The sequence below is a fragment of the Acomys russatus genome, chromosome 7 (genome assembly GCF_903995435.1).
Source record: "Acomys russatus chromosome 7, mAcoRus1.1, whole genome shotgun sequence".
In the NCBI taxonomy this organism is placed as follows: Eukaryota; Metazoa; Chordata; class Mammalia; order Rodentia; family Muridae; genus Acomys; species Acomys russatus.
The window spans coordinates 6,314,861-6,332,305 of NC_067143.1; the positions used below are offsets into that span (position 1 = coordinate 6,314,861).

Below are 17,445 nucleotides of genomic sequence, written 5' to 3' on the forward strand. Positions count from 1 at the left end.
GTTGTCACCTGGTTTCCACATTGCGTGAGCATACATATCTGTGCACAGCTGCACATGTTAACACACACACACACACACACACACACACACACACACACTCATTCACAGAAAGCAATGGGTAGAAAAAAGCCCCTCAGAGTCCATATCCCTTCTCCTCAGTGCTCCTCACAAGATGTCTCCTCTCCCTGATTGTACTGGCTTCTTCTCTCCTCCCCAGAGTACCTCAGAGCTCAGCTTCTCTGTCATGGTGGAAGATGTGAACTGCTACAGCTCTGGCGTCGTCTGCAGGAAGTCCATCTCCATCGGGGTTGGCAGCTCACTCATCATCTTTGATGATGACTCAGGGGACCCTGTAAGGACCTGCCCTGGGGAAGGTTGTGCGGACGGTGTGCAGATCGGTGGTGACGGGGCAGGAGAGGGCTGGGGTCCAGAGTTCCCCTGAGGCAGGCGCTCTGGCTAGAATCTTTACAGAGGGTGGGAGGTCAGCGTTGGGGTGGAGGGAGAGAGAAGTGTTGGTGGGAGTCCCCAGGTTGGGCACTGACTCATAGCCATTTCCAGTTGAGTTGGCATTGAGGGACACTTGGGCCTCAGGTCTGACTCGTTCTGTCTCTCTAGAGTCCTGAGAGCTTCCTGGACGAGAAGCAGTCTGTCCACATCTGGAGAGCAGGCTTCTTCACCTTGGTGCATTTCCCACGGGAACACATCACCCTCCTATGGGACCAGAGAACCACTGTACATGTCCAGGCGGGCCCTCAGTGGCAGGTAGTCCCCAGACCTGAGCACCACCACCTCTGCTGTTGCCTGGCGCTGAAGCAGGCTGCTGCTGTCCTTGGCTGAGATGTCCCTTTCTGAGGGACTGGGGGAAACACAACCCTGTCCTGTCCACTGCTACCCACTCCATTCTGGCATCTTTCTCTGGCCCTGCCCTGTCCTTCTGTAAACCATACTCTCCACAGTTGCTTCTGGATCAATAGTGTTGGTGCTGCAGTTCAGCCTTACTAAACTGTCAACTAACATGGTGGCCCTCTCTCTTGTCAGGGTCAGTTGGCCGGCCTCTGTGGGAACTTTGACCTAAAAACCGTCAATGAGATGCGGACCCCAGAAAACCTGGAATTGACGAACCCCCAGGAGTTTGGCAGCAGTTGGGCTGCAGTGGAGGTAAGGCTTCCCAGAGCAGCTAGTATCTGCTCACTGTCTTATATGGGACATATGAACCCTGAACCCAAGTCAGGGGAAAGCCACCTTAGTGTGAGGCTCTTCCTGGGACTGCTGTCTGCCTCTGATTGGTATCCCTAGCCAAGATTCTGCCCCTTGCCCACAAGGCAAGCATCCCTTCCTGCCCTTGGCCAAATTTGGGTGGCTAGTAAGGTAAGAGTTGCTATCCTAGGCAAGATGGCCACCTAGTTTGGAAGGCGGAGCTTGTCGAAGTCAGCGGGGCTTGTCCACTCTTCCCCCCATCACCACTTTTGGCACCTTTTGCTTTGTGTCTTAGTTAGGGTTTCCATTGCTGTGAAGAGACACCATGGCCAAGGAAGTTCTTATAAAGGCGAACATTTCGTTGGGGTCTTACAGTTGCAGAGGGTTAGTTCATTGTCATGTCAGGAAGCATGGCAGCCACCAGGCAGATGCTGGGCTGGAGAAGGAGCTGAGAGTTCTACCCTTTGACCCGCAGACAGCTGAAGGAGACTGTGTGCCACACTGGGCTTAGTTTGAGCACATATGGCCTCAAAGCCCACCCCATGGTGACACAATTCATCCAACAAGGCCACACCTCCGAATAGTGGCACTCCCTATGGCCAAGCAGTCGAACACACGAGTCTATGGGGGCCATTACATTCAAGCCCCCACACTGTGCAACAGTGGTGTTCAAAGCGACGTCAGTAAGCAACAAATGGCTTCTCTCAGTTCCTACTGATTGGTTGGGAATCAGAACACGAGGCTAGGGTCACTACTCTGTGTCCCACAGCCTTCAGATGAAGTGACAGCCAGGGCTGGCCTCTCTCCCAGAGGCCCCATACTTGGATAGCTGTGGGTCACTTCGCCTTCTGGACCCACATGCCTGAGAGCTTTAGCTTCGGGTAGCTGGCAGCCTCACCCTCAGCTCTTGGGGACCGCCCTTACTTCCTGCCATGTGGGGTTCCCACCATATCTGCCTGCTTCCTGGCAGCCAGTAAGGGAGAGATTTCATCAAAGTGGGCTCTGGGACCTTACCTGACACAATCGTGTGATCATAGACTCACAACCTGGTGTTTCCCCAGAACCTTTGGTGTGCTCTGTTTGTTGGAAGCGAGTTGGAGGCTGCCCCACCCCCATCTCCAGGAGAGGGCATTAAACAAGGGCATGGATGCCAAGAGGGCAGTCTCAGGGCCTTTTTGTGCCCAGGTACAGGCACTTGAGGGCAAGGAGAGCCTTTCTGGTCAGTGTCATAGGGCAGTCCTTCCTTTATCCTTCAGTGCCCAGACACCCCTGACCCGAGGGATACGTGTGTCCTGAACCCTCTCCGAGAGCCATTTGCCAGGAAGGAGTGTGGGATACTGCTCAGTGAGGTGTTTGAGACGTGCCACCCAGTGGTGAGTGCCTCCTTCCTCAGCCCCTCCCACCTTCCCAGGACCCTTCTGTTCAACATCTCCCTTAAATGAGGGGGGGGGGGGCAACTCGTCTCTGCCATTCTCCTGCCTCTGGTCTGCTCAGATGAGCCATCCTCAAGTTCCCGATGCCTAGGGACAGCCGGCCCAGTCTCTGCTCTCTGTAACCCACCCAGCTGGGTCTGGCTCTTGCTTCTTCTGAGGCAGTCCTGTTGCAGAGTGAGTGTTGAGGTACCCCTTGCTGTACCCCGCCCCCGCCTTTTCCCTGCCCTCCATGGTGATAAGAAGTGGGGTCCAGTTCCACATGGCTCCTCCAGGCCTTCAAAGACTACTGTAGCCTGACCTTTTTGTGTCCAGCCTGGCTGGGCAGGCCACACTCTCTGCCTGTTCTTTAGCAGTTCCCTAGTCCCTTGGGTCCAACATCCTCAGCTCAGGGGGAGCATCACAAAGTAGGCATCTGCCAGTGCTTTCTGAGCTGGCTGCATCTCCCTGCAGCCCCTCTGCCATGTGAACAGCTCACCCTACCCGTGACCATCTTTACACTGTGTTGTCACTAGAAAAGACAGGCCTGACATTCAGAATCCGCTGACCTTCCTAGGTTGATGTCACTTGGTTTTACTCAAACTGCCTGACGGACACATGCGGCTGCAGCCGGGGTGGTGACTGTGAGTGCTTCTGTGCCAGCGTCTCTGCCTATGCCCATCAGTGTTGCCAGCATGGGGTGGTCATTGATTGGCGGACCCCGCGCCTCTGCCGTGAGTGTTCCAGGCTGCCCCCAGGGGTGTACACAATCCCCATGGCTTTATATTTCTGTGTTGCCTTGGGTGAGCCATGGCAAAAGAAAGGAAGGGAGAGAGGGAGAGTGCATGCCATGCCCCAAATCACACAGGAAAGAATAGCAGGAGCTCATTCTTGAAGATCCTAGCATAGGCCTTCCTGTGTCCTTCACCCCACTGCTAAGTGTCCCAGGCCCTGGGGTCCAGAGCCAGACTGGCTTTTCACCACCGCCACCACCCTGATGACAATACAGACCTTTGATATTTGTCACTTGGGGGGGTGTGGGCAGAGGCAGGAGGATCTCTGTGAGTTCAAGGCCAGCCTGGTCTGTAGAGTGGGTCCAGGACAGCCAGGACAGAAAAACCCTGTCTCAGAAAACAAGCAAGCAAACAAACAAACAAAGCAAAGAGCAAAACAAAAGATCTGTTTTCTTAGTTTCCCCTGTGTCCAGGTCCCATGATGGCTCAGTGGGACCCCATCACTGATTATTTTAATGTTTTGATATTGTGTTTATTATGAACTTTTTGAATTGATTTTGATATGCTTAGAATGCCACATTAAAGTAGAATAGCTGTTGACTTAAATAAAGAAGAGACAGCATCTCCAAAGATTAATACGATTTTTGGTGAATATTAAAATGTCACAGTGGGAATACATGTACCATACTGGGCTGTGAGCTTATGAGAGGATTGCTACACAAGATATTTTAAAACCTATAATCCGGGGCCAGTGAGAAGGCTCGGTAGGTAGAGGCACTTGCTGCCGAGCCTGACCACCTCAGTTTGTTCCCTAGGTCCCTAGGTCGCTGGAAGGAGAGACCAGACACCCTCGAGTTGCTCTCTGACCTCCGTCCACACGTATGCCATGGCGCACGTACCCCCCTCACCCCCAACAAATAAATAGATGTAATTTAAAGCAAAGGTCCCTGGCTAACACATTAAAATGGGTGGTGTTCTGATCGGTAGCAACTGGTGCAGGTCCAAGGGTGGACAGACGGGGCACAGAAGTCTTTGCAAAAGTGTTTCTTACATCAGTGTGTAGCCACAAGGCTGGCTGGCCAATAAGCCCCAGAGATCCACTTGCCTCTGTGTCCCCAGCGCTGGGTTGAACTCGGTCCTTGTGCTGGTAAGGCAAGCACCTGCCCAACCCTGTCTTACAGTTTTATGACTTAGCACTCTGTGTCCACAAACAAGGGAAAGCAAGTGCTCGCCCATAGTCCCATGGCAAGCCAGCTCCTCGCTCTTTTTTTTTGTTTTGTTTTGTTTATTGAGACAGAGTCTCTCTATGTAGTGCTGGCTGTCCTGGAGCTTGGTATGTAGCCAGAATGGCCTCAAACTCACAGGGATTCTCCTGTCTCTGCCTCCCGAGAGTGCTGAGATTAAAAAACCGCATTCTTTCCCTGACCCTTAATGACCTTGCAAGAGGGCAAGCAGGCGCCACCAAATGTGTTGATTGTGGGTATAGGGTGTAAAAAGGAGTCAGTGACTCTCTTCATGCCATCCCTGTGTGTGAGGCAAATCCTTCCTCGGCCTTTGTCCCAGGTGAACCCAGCTGGTCCCACATACCTTGTTCTCGGTTGATGCGCCTAGCCAAAGTCCTCACAGCTCAGCCCCGCCCCTGCCCCTGCTGATTGAGGAATCAGGAAGGAAGATAGATGCTACAGAACAGATGCAGATCGTCCACTAGGGGGCACAATGGTTCCATGCTTTTAGGGGCTCTTAACAGAGCTTTGCTGGAGCCACTGCACAGAGGGTTTGGGAGACACCTGGGGTCCTGGAGGCCCTTTGTCCCCTTCCATCCAAGGCCGAGGAACTTCTGTCTCGTGCTCGCATTCCTTCTGTGGGACTCTTCTGCAACATAGCCAACCAGAGCTACAGCAGTTGCTTCTGTTTATTGTTGTCTTGGAGATAGCATCTCTAGTCCCTACATAGCCAAGGATGACCTTGAACTTGATCCTTCTGCCTCCACCTCCCAAGTGCTATGGTTGCAGGTGTGCAACACCCTAAAATGCAACGTCGGAGACTGAGCCCCAGGACCTTGTACATGATAGGCAAGCACTCTACTGACTGGGCTACACCTTCACTCATGCCTCTTCATTCTAATCTTGACATTTGTGGCCACACAGACCATGCTCTTCTGTCCAACATTCATTCATTCATTCATTCATTCATTCATTCATTCATTCATTCATTCATTCATCACATTGCTGAGTGCTACTCCAAGCCAGGCTTAAAGCAAGCCTTGTGCTGGGGTGAAGCGAGGGGCCACTATATTTCCTCCCCTTAAGATATATAGACCTACTGTGTGTTATTGGTGCACACTTTTGATCCTAGTACTCGGGAAGCGGAGGCAGGAGGATCACTGAATTTGAGGGAGGAAAAAAAAAAGGCATATGGAGCTAACTAAGCCCATCCCTCAATCTTGGAGTTTTAGAAATAGGCCAGACCCAGTCCTTGATGAAGGTGGGGGGGGGGGGGGGGGGGGGGGGGGGGGCAGGAGGGGGAGACTCGCTGGGTGCAAGTGCCCTGCTCAGCTCATGGAGAATCTTTCTTTTTTCTTCTTTAGCATACGACTGTGACTTCTTCAACAAAGGTAAGCCCACTTCCCCCCCAAGTAGAGCCTCAGGGCCAGGGGCACTGCCAACTCTGCCTTTGGGCCACATCAGGGCTGACCTCCCCAGGAGCTGCTGGCCCTGGAAAAGCTGAGACATGGCACTGAGGGGGTGTGTGCGATGTGGAGTCCTGCAGCTGTGGGGGGGGGGGGGTTAGGGATGGGATGCCCAGGATTCGGTTCTGTCCACTGCTGTTCCTGCAGCCCCGTGAGGCCTACGACAGGAACCATCTCAGGTGTTTTCATCACTCAGTGCAGTGTCACCAAGGGGCTGAAACCCACTGGTTTCAGTGTATTTACCCCACAGCCTTCTTAACTGGGCCCAACAAGTCTGTCGGGTGTCACCTGGCAGGGATGGGGTGGTCTCTGAAGACATGAGTTATCAAAAGCAGGTGCAGTCTGCTTTCTCTGAGGAAGGTTACTGAAAACCTAGATGAGTCTTCAATCCTCAAGGGTTCGGGGGAATCAAGATATGGACCAACGTCTAAATTAGTAATGAAGATGAAAATGCAAGTCATTGCTAAGGACCAAGGGACACTGGTGTCCAGTATTAGGGCCACCTAATCAGTTTGATCAGAGGTTTAGTGAGCTGTGGCAAAATGGCTACCAGAATAGTTCTTAGCATCAAGTTTGTCCACTTGGACCAAAGTGAAATCCTGGACGCACTCAGTGCCCCAGCCCTTTGACTTCTAAGCCCCTAGGTCTCCCCCCAGTAATAGCCTGTAGGAGCTGGCCTATGAAGGCGTGGGCACAGACAGGCTTCGTGCGCATTCTGGTGCCAATTTGGATTTGAGAAGCATCTTTCTAGGCAAGATTACTGAATTAAAAAAAAAAAAAAAAAAGAAAAAGAAGGACATGGGTGTCCCTAGGTGGAGGAGGAAAGTTATTGTAGATGTGAAGGAGAATATATCTAGAGGCAGAGGCGGTTGAAAGACTCCATAGTGAACACGACTCGGAGCCAGGTGCTGAGAGGCCAGGAGGCAAAGAGGCCGAAAGGTAAAAGGCCCAGTAATCAAAAAGGCGGGATTACACAGGAACAGCAGCTGGGGGGGGGAGGGCAGCCCCGCCCCTGGGCTGGAGAAGCTTAGGGTAGCCAGTAGGGTGTGCCAGCCAGGAGGAGCCTGTAACAGGCAGGGTGTGTGTGTGTGTGTGTGTGTGTGTGTGTGTGTGTGTGTGTGTGTGTGTGTGTGTGTAAGGAGGGTACAGGGTAAAGGGGCTGGGAGGGGATGACTGAGGGATGCTAGGAGAACCCGGCTGCCAGCATCAGCTTTGATGTGCTAATAGGCACCTCTGTTAGCCGTTTGTCCCTTGTTTGAGACCTAACATCTATGGCCTGGGGAAGGGATACTGAGGCCGATTAGGGGTCTGTGAGATGAGGACCTGCGTGAGAGCTGGGCCAGGCAGCACCATAATGGTAGTTCCTGGGGAGGGGGGTGCTGCTGCTGACCTTCAGTGTCCGGAGGAATGGCTCTAGGAGAAGTGCATTCCCTGGGAACAGGAGTGTCCCTGTGACATCAGGCAAGACATTTCAGCAGCATGGCTCTGAGCAATTCTCTCCTTCTGCGGCATTTTGGGTGTCAGTAACTTGCAAAGGACAGGCTGCTTCTAGCATCCGCCGCCCACCCTCCCGCCCACACACCCATCCCTTGCTTCAGTTTTCTCCCAGCATTTTCTGTGGCCCAGGCCTCGCGGGGGTTCTGGGAAAGAGGACCTTTGCAGAGGTACGTGGGAATACCCCAGCACCACGTGTATGCCCCGAACCCTGCATCTGTTGAAACTGGTCCACTGCCATGAGTGTTCACACCCTTAAAATCAGCCAGTGTGATACACTGGTTTGTTTATTTGGTTGGTTGGTTGGTTGGTTTTGTTTGGGTTTTTGAGAGCTGGTTGCTGACCTTTTACCAGAGTAGCACACTGTCTGTCTGCTTTCTAGTGAAGGGCACAGACAGGACCCCCAGTGCAGATGCTCACCGCAGAGCTGTGACTGGTGTGTGCTTGCTCCAAGGACTGGGTAGGGTACAGGAAAAGTATGGCAGGAGAGGGTGCTGGGAGAACTCCCCTGAGGAGGTGACGTATGAGCTGGTCTCCAGGAACTCCCTGTCTTTCAGGGACAAAAGGAGCAGGATTTCTCTGAGGGAGTGGAGCAGCATGATGCCAGTGAGCTAGGACAGGCACATGGCTGTTCCAGTGAGTCAGGGGGAAGTCCGGTGTGACAGGAGCCCCTGTAGGGTGGGAGGCAAAGCAGGGGTCCGGTATGGAAAAGCCCTGAATTGAAGCTGCATTCCTGAGATTCTGTCCTAGGAACGAGAAGAACCACTTGGGAGCGCGTCACGGAAGGTGACCCAGACAGCTATGGGATATGCCAGAGGCAGGACGATCATTTATAAAGCTGATACTCACACCCCTTCCACTCTACACCCACAACTCCAAAGCCCCCCACCCCACCCCCAAAAAAACCACAAATGGGATATGTGAATGAAATAAACAGATACAAACTTCGAGCTCTGGGCTCCTGGCTGTCACCCCTCAGGACGGGGTGGGCAGAGACCAGTGTGCTGTATTCCCCCAAAGGCGATTCTGATGGAGCAATGTGCCCTGTGGTAATGGCTCATGCATACATAGGTGACTGTCATGGGCTCCCTGTGCACAGAGGCAGGGTCAGGCTCCTCTGGGGGCTGCTATGCAGGGGTCCTGTCGCATCGTAGCTGACATAGCTCCGGTGGGTCTCATCTGGGACTGGAAGCCGTCAAGAGTCCCCCTTCTAGCACCCCGCCTCTTTTGAACTGCTGGGGGGTGGGGCACGTGGTGTGGGGGGTGGGGTTTGTGACAAGGGCTCTTTTCTCCAGCGCTAGGTAAAGGTCCCTACCAGCTGTCCAGTGTGGCGGCTGGCGGCACCCTGGTGGCCATGAAGGCTGCAGACAGTGACATAGCCCTCGTGAGGGCAGAGGATCTGGCGCCAGGGGACATTTCAAGCTTTCTGCTGACAGCTGCTCTGTACAAGGCCAAGGCCCATGGTAAGGCCCCACCCTCTGGCTCCTGTCCAGCCCTCCCCGCAGAGGCGGTGCTGACAAGGAGGGATGCTGAAGCCGCAGCCACCCACAGGGCTCCGTCTTCCATTAGTTCAGACTAATTTCTTGACCTCTGTGACCTAAAACCCACCTAGGACAGGACCTAGGCTAGCTTTTTTTTTTTTTTTAAAGATTTATTTTTACGTATACAGTGTTCTGCTTGCATGTACACTTACACACCAGAAGAGGGCACCAAATCTCATTATGGATGGTTGTGAGCCACCATGTGATTGCTGGGAATTGAACTCAGGACCTTTGGAAGAGCAGGCAGTGCACTTAACCCCTGAGCTATCTCTCCAGTCTCCTAGGCTAGCTTTTGTCCCCACCTCCTAGAGACTCCCAGAGACAGGAACTACCCTTTTGTCCTGTGTTCCTTTCTCTTCCTTTTCTTCTATCCACTTTTCCTTTCTTGACCGCTGCTCCCCTCTCCCCACCTCACCTTCTCTCTTCGCCCTCCTTCCCCCTTTTCGGTGCCCGCGTCCTCTCTCCTCCTTTCTCCTTCCCTCTCTTTAACTGAGCACACACTCGCTTTCACTAAGCACAGGGCAAGCACAGGACCCAGAGATATGAAAAGACTCAGACCCTGGCCCATGTCAGCAAGAAAGAGAGTGCTTCTGGGTCAGAGGTGGGGGCTCTGCATGGCAGGGTAGCTTAGGGCCTCGAGGGATGGGAAGTGTGTGGTGATAGGAAGCAACGGGGAACATTAGACATGAGCTTGCTGGGTCACCAGATCCCAGTTGCTCCCCATGTCCAATGGACTGTCACCTTGTAGAATGACTGTCCCCATCTCTTCGATGCCATGCATAGCAAGCACTGGGCCAGGCAAGGGTTTCCGGTGGGAAGGGAGTAGAGACAGGACAGGAGACCGCAGCTGAGGGCTTCTGTAACCTCCTGCCTTCATCCACAGAGATGATGAACAGAAAACGGCTGGTAGACAGAAGGGGGGTAAGATTCAGGCAGGAAAGAAAGTCAAAGGAGCTGAGGCAGTGCCAGAGTCCACCTAGTCCCCTCAACCACTGAGTGTGAGGACACAAGCTAGCATGCTGCACCCCCCAAATCTGGTTCTCTCTGTACACTGACCTAACTCCTGTGGCTCTGCAGACCCTGACGCTGTGTCACTGGAGGCAGCCGACAGGCCCAACTTCTTCCTGCACACCACAGCCGATGGCTCCGTAGGGCTGGCTAAGTGGCACCGCAGCGAAGCCTTCCACCAGCATGCCTCCTTCTCACTGCACCGGGGGACATGGCAGGCTGGCCTGGTGGCTCTGGAGTCCCTGGCAAAGCCTGCTTCCTTCCTCCATTCATCAGGCCGTGAGCTGGCTCTGCGGACCTATGAACACACAGAGGCATTTTCGTGGTGGCGCGCTCTTCCGCCTTCTGGGTAAGCGGCTGTCCTGCCATCGCTCTTGGGCCTGAGGGCTTCTGCCTCTCTAAGCTGCTTTCCCACTCCTCTCCTCTCTTTCCCTCCACCCATCACCAAGGAACAGAATCCTCATCCTTTTAGCAGGATGGAGGCTCCCTGGGGTTTACCCCTGGAATAGGAGGTGGCCTGATCTCCATATTGGCAGGTTAGGGAGTGGTGGCAGGGTGGGTTGTGAGACCCATGCCACATCCTGTGTCCTGCCTGTTGCTACAGGCCACTTACATAGTGTAAAAATTAGTGGCCTGTGTGGAAGTAAAAGAAAGTGAGCCTGGGGGAGGCACATAGACTGCTTGGCTCCAGTTTCCTGCCCCGGACACATATTGTCCCCAGGAGTGTAAAGTACACCCATAGGGGACACCAGGCCAAAAAGCCAGCAGGATCTCCTCAGGACCCCCAGACCCTGTCCCCAGGCATCATAGGTGCAGCCTCATGCTCTTATTCTGTGTGAAGTTACTTGTCTTCACTACGGGGCAGGGAGGACACGAGCTGAGCCGGGATAATTCTGGGCACTTGTGTTCAGTCTCTCTCAGTCCAGAGACTTGGAGGGACTTGTCTTTTTAGATGCCAAGCCTTCGGGGGCTGCCTACCCTGTCTGTGAGTGGCACTATGATGCCTGTGCCAGCCCCTGTTTCCAAACCTGCCGGGACCCACGGGCAGCCAGCTGCCAGGATGTGCCCAGGTAAGCCCAGGGGGCAGTGGGCATGGAGTTAGTGCCTACGAAGCAGAGAGTTTGCGTTCATCTCTGAGTGTGTATGCAGACACGCACATGTGTGGGTGTGTGCAGGAGTGTGTCCTAAGGTGGGCATAGGAATGTGCGTGTCGGGGGAATGTGCTTTTCTGTATGTCTCAGTTATTTTTCTCCCACATATGTGTGCCACATATAAATGCTATATATTCATATTGTATACTGGTATATGATGGATGGATTGCTGAACTGTGTTCGTATGTATTAAGTATGCATGAGCTGTACACAACTATATCCACACACCTGTGTGAGCTGGTTATATGCAGTTGAGTGTGGTTGAAAACGCTATGGGGGGTGTGTAAACTGGACTTCGTGGGCATCTACATAGATGCATATGTACATATGAGGTGTGTATATATTTTGGCTTTTTTTTCACAGCCTTGGAAAGAGCTCGTGGGCTGTGTGAGAATTGGGCCTGTGCTAAGTGTGCACAAAGCCACACATTGTTCACACGTGTCTCCCCGTGGGCCGGGGAATAACAGTACAAAGGTCACATATGTGGGCGTGGGTAGTAATGCGCCCATGTGTGACAAGGCCTCTACAGAGCTTCACATGAGTGTTCATAATAAGCATGTACGCACGTACCTGCCACATAGGAAGGTGGGGCCTGTGTACTATCCAGGGAAAAGAGAGAGAGGCCAGCACCATGTTCTGGTTGCTACCCAGCTCCTTGCTCTGTCTTTAGGGTAGAAGGCTGTGTCCCTGTGTGCCCCACTCCTAAGGTCCTGGATGAAGTCACGCAGAGATGTGTCTACCTGGAAGACTGTAAGCGGCCTGGGCTTCTCCTTTCTCCTGTGGATGCCTTCAAGTCTCCAGGGTGTCACTGAGAAATCCTGTCCCACATCCTAGGGCAGCAGAGGCAGCACAGGGCTGTGGACAGAAAGGTCTTCAGAACTGTGGGGCTCTGTCTGGTTCCCATTTCAGAGAAAGGAGAAGTGAGGCATGGAGGTCTTGCTTAGGGTCGCCCGGGGAAGCCAGGCTTAGGCAAGCTGGGCAGAGTCCAGCCTTGCTGGCTTCTGTGGACAGAGGCCCTGGCTGGCATCAGAAGCTCTGCTTAGGGTACCAGTCCTCCAGCCCCATAGCTGAGTGCTGCCCCAAGAGGACATGTAGGGACAGTCACCCTCCTCCTGAGCAGCATCTTCTCTCATCTTCCCAGGTGTGGAGCCACCCCTGGGGGGTCCCACCGAAGCCCTTGACAATGAGACTCTGGCACCGGGTCAAGTGCTACCCACCCCCAGTGACAAGCAGGAGCGTCTACAGGAGTCCCCTAGAGCCCCCACCCGCGGGCCTGTCCTTGTCCCATTATCCCCTCTCACCTCAGCCCCAAACCCACCAATGGCTGCCACCGAGGGGCCAGCACCCTCTCCAGGGTCTGCCCAACCCACACAGCAGCTACCACTGGGGCTTACAGCATCTAACCATCCAGCCCACCGCACCGAGGTCCCCGCCCCTTTTCACCTCCCAGGGTCCTCATCGTCCCTCCCCAGTTCTCTGCAGACACCCACATCTGGTACTGTATCAGGTACAACAGAGACAACCAAAGTGACTGTGACCTTTTCAAGGAGTCCCAACACTACAGTCTCCTCCCAGTCACCCCCTGTACCTCGCTTCCCACTCATGACCAAAGCTGTGACAGCCCTGGGTCATGACTCCTTTACTGTTAAAACTACGTCCCTGCAGCCCTCTCAGCTGCCAAGCCCCTCCTCCAGACCTGTGACATCCCCTGGAGCAACTTCTTGGCCCCCCAGATCCCTGGGATCCCATCTGACAACAGCCGTAACTAAGGTCACAAATAAGACAGTGATGTCCCTGTCCACCCTGGTCCAGAACACTTCAAGTTCCAGCCACCCCCTGACTGTGGTGAGCACGGCAGAGCAAACTCCTGTCAGTCCCCTTGTCACCAAGGGCTTGGAGGTGGTGCCAGCCACAGAGAAGGGAGAATCTGGGCACAGCCAGCCTACAGAGCTGCTGATGTCCCGACACCCAAGCTCAGCCCCCATTGGCCTGCCTCACTCAGCCCAAGATACCACCACAGCACCCAGGCCTCCAGCTCTGTCCCCAGGGACCCTGGCTGCCGACACCCCATCCACAGGTGCTCACAGACTGGGAGCAACAGCTTTAGTTTCTCTAGAGTCAACTCGGCCACCCCAGCTCCTCTCTGGCCTGCCTCCTGACACCAGCCTGCCCTTAGCTAAGGTGGGCACATCTGCCCCAGTGGTCACATCTGGCTCCAAAGGCTACATCCCCACCCCTCCACCTCAGCACCAGGCCACGACTCTAGCCACAGCCATGACTGTGACTTCCCCTGCTCAGACACTCAGTCTGACAGTGCCACTCATGTCTGCTGTGGAGGAGCAGGCACACTCACCTAGTGCCATGGTTCCCCAAGTAACAGGTATGGCTCCAGATCTGATTTTAGGAGCCACATTACCAAGCTCTGGTGCCTCATCTGTGTCTGCTGGGGAGCCCCCCACAGTGTCTCTTGCCCCACGGAAAAGCACCACCCAGAAAGCAGCCATTCTATCTAAGAAGGTGTCTCCACCCACACTCCTCTCTGGCTCTGCCCAGGGTGGGTTCACAGAACTCACAGAACCTATAGTGAGCCATACTGTTGCTCCCTTGGTGACGGAGGCTGAAGGCCCCCAGGCTGGCATGGTGCCACTGGTGCCCACATCCTACTCCCTAAGCTGGGTATCAGCCAGGACAGCCTCCCGGGAGGGACCCCTGGTTCTGCTACCTCAGCTGGCAGAGGCTCACGGAACCCCAGCAGGGCTCAAGCCCCAAGAGGATCTAGGGCACCAGGCCACCACGGAGCAGTCAGGCCGCTCAGCTCCAGCCCACAGCATAGCAGAGGGATCGATGGAGGCCGACGTGAACATTTCTGCCGCCTGCGTGGTGAGTGACTTGTCAGGGTCTTCAGTGTTTGTGAATCCTCCCCAAGATCTGGCCTTCTTCCAGCCGCTGAGATGACCACTACCAAAAGCTCATAAGCCATGGGCCTTTCTCTCCTTTATCTCTAGGCTGCAAAATGGGAGTAGTGCCCTTACTTACTCCCATCTCAAGCTCCTGATAGTTCAAGAATTCCCAGGTCTCCTTGGTCCCCTGAAGGACAGCAGGGTCCTACCCTGTCTGCTTGGGTCCAGGGCCTGCTGTGGTTTTGCAGGGTGTGGTGAGAGTACTTTTTTTTTTTTTTAAGATTTATTTATTATTATGCATACAGTGCTCTGCCTGCACATACACCTGCAGGCCAGAAGAGGGCATCAGATCCCATTATAGATGGTATGGTTGTGAGCCACCATGTGGTTGCTGGGAATTGAACTTGGGACCTCTGGAAGAGCAGTCAGGAGTGCTCTTAACCTCTGAGCCATCTCTCCAGCCCCCAATGAGAGTGCTCTGGACCGTGAAAAAAAAATAATAAGGCAGGCACGCTCACTGCTCTGCTGGCTTTCTCTACACTTACACAGCCTAGGGCTCAAAACCAAGGACTGACACAGCCCACAGTCAGGCTGGGCCACCCACATCAATTAAAGACAATTAAAACAACCCACCACAAGCCTTTGGCACCACAATGGATTGTCGTTGCATTACTGCACCAAGAAGCCAATAGATCAAAATGTGTTTGCTAAAATGTGTGTAAAAATTCTAAAACTCCCTAATCTCTGTGTACAAAAGACAAAACAAAACACTAAGAAACAAGTTTGGGGTGGGTGGAGGAAATCATTTATATATATATTTTGCAAAACAAAATATATTGCAAAACAAAAACCCCAAACCAAAACCAAAAAACAACCCACCACAGACATGCCCACAGTCCAACCGGATCCAACCGGATCCAACCAGATCCAGACAATCCCTCGTTGAGACTCAATTTCCAGTTGGATCTTGGTTGATTCAAGTTGACTATTGAAACTAGCCATCACAGGCCGTTCGTTCTGTAGTTACCTCAGTGTTACCTACCCCGCTACAGCCTGGCTTGTTCCAGAATGGTCGAGGTAGGCGATACCATAAGCTCTGAGGGGGCACTCATGTTGACACTCTGTTTTGTGCCACAGCCCATCGCTGAACAAGACTGCGTCCGTCACATATGCCTAGAAGGCCAGCTAATACGTGTGAACCAGACCCAGCACTGTCCTCACGGTGCTGTGCGCCCTCACTGTGGGGTCCTGGGCCTCGCTGTGCGGGTGGGCGGGGATCGCTGCTGCCCAGTCTGGGAATGTGCCTGTGAGTAATGGGGTGTCGGGTCTGCCTCTTCCCCTGGTCTGTGTGTTCCCTCCCATAGTTCTATGGGGCATCTCATCACACTATGACTCCTGGCATGACAGATTTCCTTCCCCTGTGACCTCTAAACTCTCTGAACCGCCTGATCTCGGAACTCTCCAACACTCCCCACCCCCATCCCCCCACCATCTTGGACTCACCTGCCAATCTTCCTAGTGGCCTTAAGCCATCTGCTTGTTCTTCTTTGTCCCTCCTTCCAGGCCGATGCTCAGTCTTCCCAGACCTGAGCTTTGTAACCTTTGATGGCAGCCACGCAGCTCTGTTCAAGGAGGCCATCTATATCCTCAGCCAGAGCCCAGAGGAGATCATCTCCGTACACGTCCTGGATTGCAAGAGTGCCAACTTGGTAAAGGTCCCTTGCTTTTCCCCCGCTGCCAGGACCTGAAAACTGAACCTGGCTGAGGGGAGATTTTTCTCCCTACCAGGACCTGAGACCGGTACTAGGCTGAGACGGGAGATAAGGTAGTGGGATGGAGTTCAAGGAGTGTCAGAGGTCATGGTGGGTAGACCTTGGAGAGGGCATGGCAGCCCCTCTCTGTGTCTCCCAGGAGGTTCCTGGAATGGTAACTATCTTCCCTCAGCAGGCCACGTGCTGCTGAGGGGACAAGTGGAGCCGACTGTGCCACCTCCTGACCCTTCTTGACATCTCCATAATTCCTAATGCCCTGGGTTTTCTAGATTCCTTTGAGTTGGATTGGGGGAAGCAAATCCAAGATGGTGGCCTGTGGTGTTAGGTGCCAGCTGCAGGGACTGGCCTGCTAGGATAACCCTGTGAGTCTAGTGGATGGAGGAAGCACCCCCCCTCTCTCTTTTTCCTTCTCTCCCTCCCTTTCTCCTTTCCCTCTTCCCTCCTTCCCTCCCTGCCTCTCTCCCTCCCTTCCCTCCTCCCTTCCTTCCTCCCTCCCTTCTTCCTTTTCTTCCTCCCTTCCTTCCTCCCTCCCTTCCTTCCTTCCTTCATTCCTCCCTCCCTCCTTCCCTCGCTCCCTCCCTCCCTCCCTTCTTTTTTCTCTTCTTTCCTATTTTTCTTCAGCTAGGTTTGCACGCTCTCAGGTAGGACTCCATATCGCGTCTACCCAGGCCTGCAGATGGGCTCACATTTCCTGTACTCACACAGTTGGAGGGAAATTGGGTCGGGGCTATGGACTAATGAGGCTGCCCTTTCTACAGGGACACCTGAACTGGCCCCCATTCTGCCTGGTGATACTAAATGTGACTCATCTGGCCCACCATGTCACCATTGACCGCTTCAATAGGAAGGTGAGCACATCAAATAGGTGGCAGAGCCCCAGTCACAGGAGGTCAGGGCATGCAGGAGGGAGGGCCTTGAGACTTATTTGTAACTAGGGCCAGGGGCCGGAGAGACATCCTCTTTTAATGGCTCGTGTCCAGCAGCAGGAGACAAAGGCAAGAGGATCACTACTTCTATGTAGCCAGCCTGGGCTATATAATGAGACAGTATCTCAAAAAATAAAAGAAAAAAAAATATAAAATAAAAGCAAAGTAAGGTATACTTGAAAGTTATTTAATTTAGGATGCTTTGTCCATTCTAATGTTAGGGGAAAGGTAAAAGCAACACCAGACTGGCAAGACAGTGTGACCTTAAATAATTGCTGAATGTCATTTCTGCAATGTTTATGAGGACATATCGCCAGGGGAACACATTCCCAGAGCCCCTTCCAAGAAGGGGACTGTGTACATGAGATGCTGTTAACTGAAGGCTCATGAACTCATGGCTAAAGCCACCTCAGTCAAGGAAGCTGGAGTGTCCAGAAGGCAAGCCGTATGTGGGCATCCCTCTGCAGGCAGCGTGAGGCACTGATGTGTCTCCATCACAGCTCCCAAGTTCTATTCCTTGTTTTTTTTTTAAACCACCAATAAAAAGGCAGAATTTACATGTACACATTTATCAAATTTAGTATCTTCTTTCTTATTAACATAATGTGTACAAAATAGTGGGTT

General features: G+C 53.3%; 1 protein-coding gene across 1 annotated transcript in view; it reads left to right on the forward strand.

Annotated features, from left to right (window-relative positions):
* Otog (otogelin) overlaps nt 1-17,445 on the forward strand; it is a 67,720-nt gene that overhangs the window by 32,459 nt on the left and 17,816 nt on the right. Inside the window, 15 exon segments of the mRNA XM_051148562.1 lie at nt 218-352; nt 616-762; nt 1,039-1,158; nt 2,454-2,570; nt 3,184-3,340; nt 5,928-5,954; nt 8,819-8,986; nt 10,142-10,389; nt 10,391-10,421; nt 11,025-11,142; nt 11,894-11,973; nt 12,365-14,103; nt 15,261-15,429; nt 15,687-15,832; nt 16,654-16,743. Of these exon segments, the coding sequence (XP_051004519.1) occupies nt 218-352; nt 616-762; nt 1,039-1,158; nt 2,454-2,570; nt 3,184-3,340; nt 5,928-5,954; nt 8,819-8,986; nt 10,142-10,389; nt 10,391-10,421; nt 11,025-11,142; nt 11,894-11,973; nt 12,365-14,103; nt 15,261-15,429; nt 15,687-15,832; nt 16,654-16,743 (3,492 nt within the window).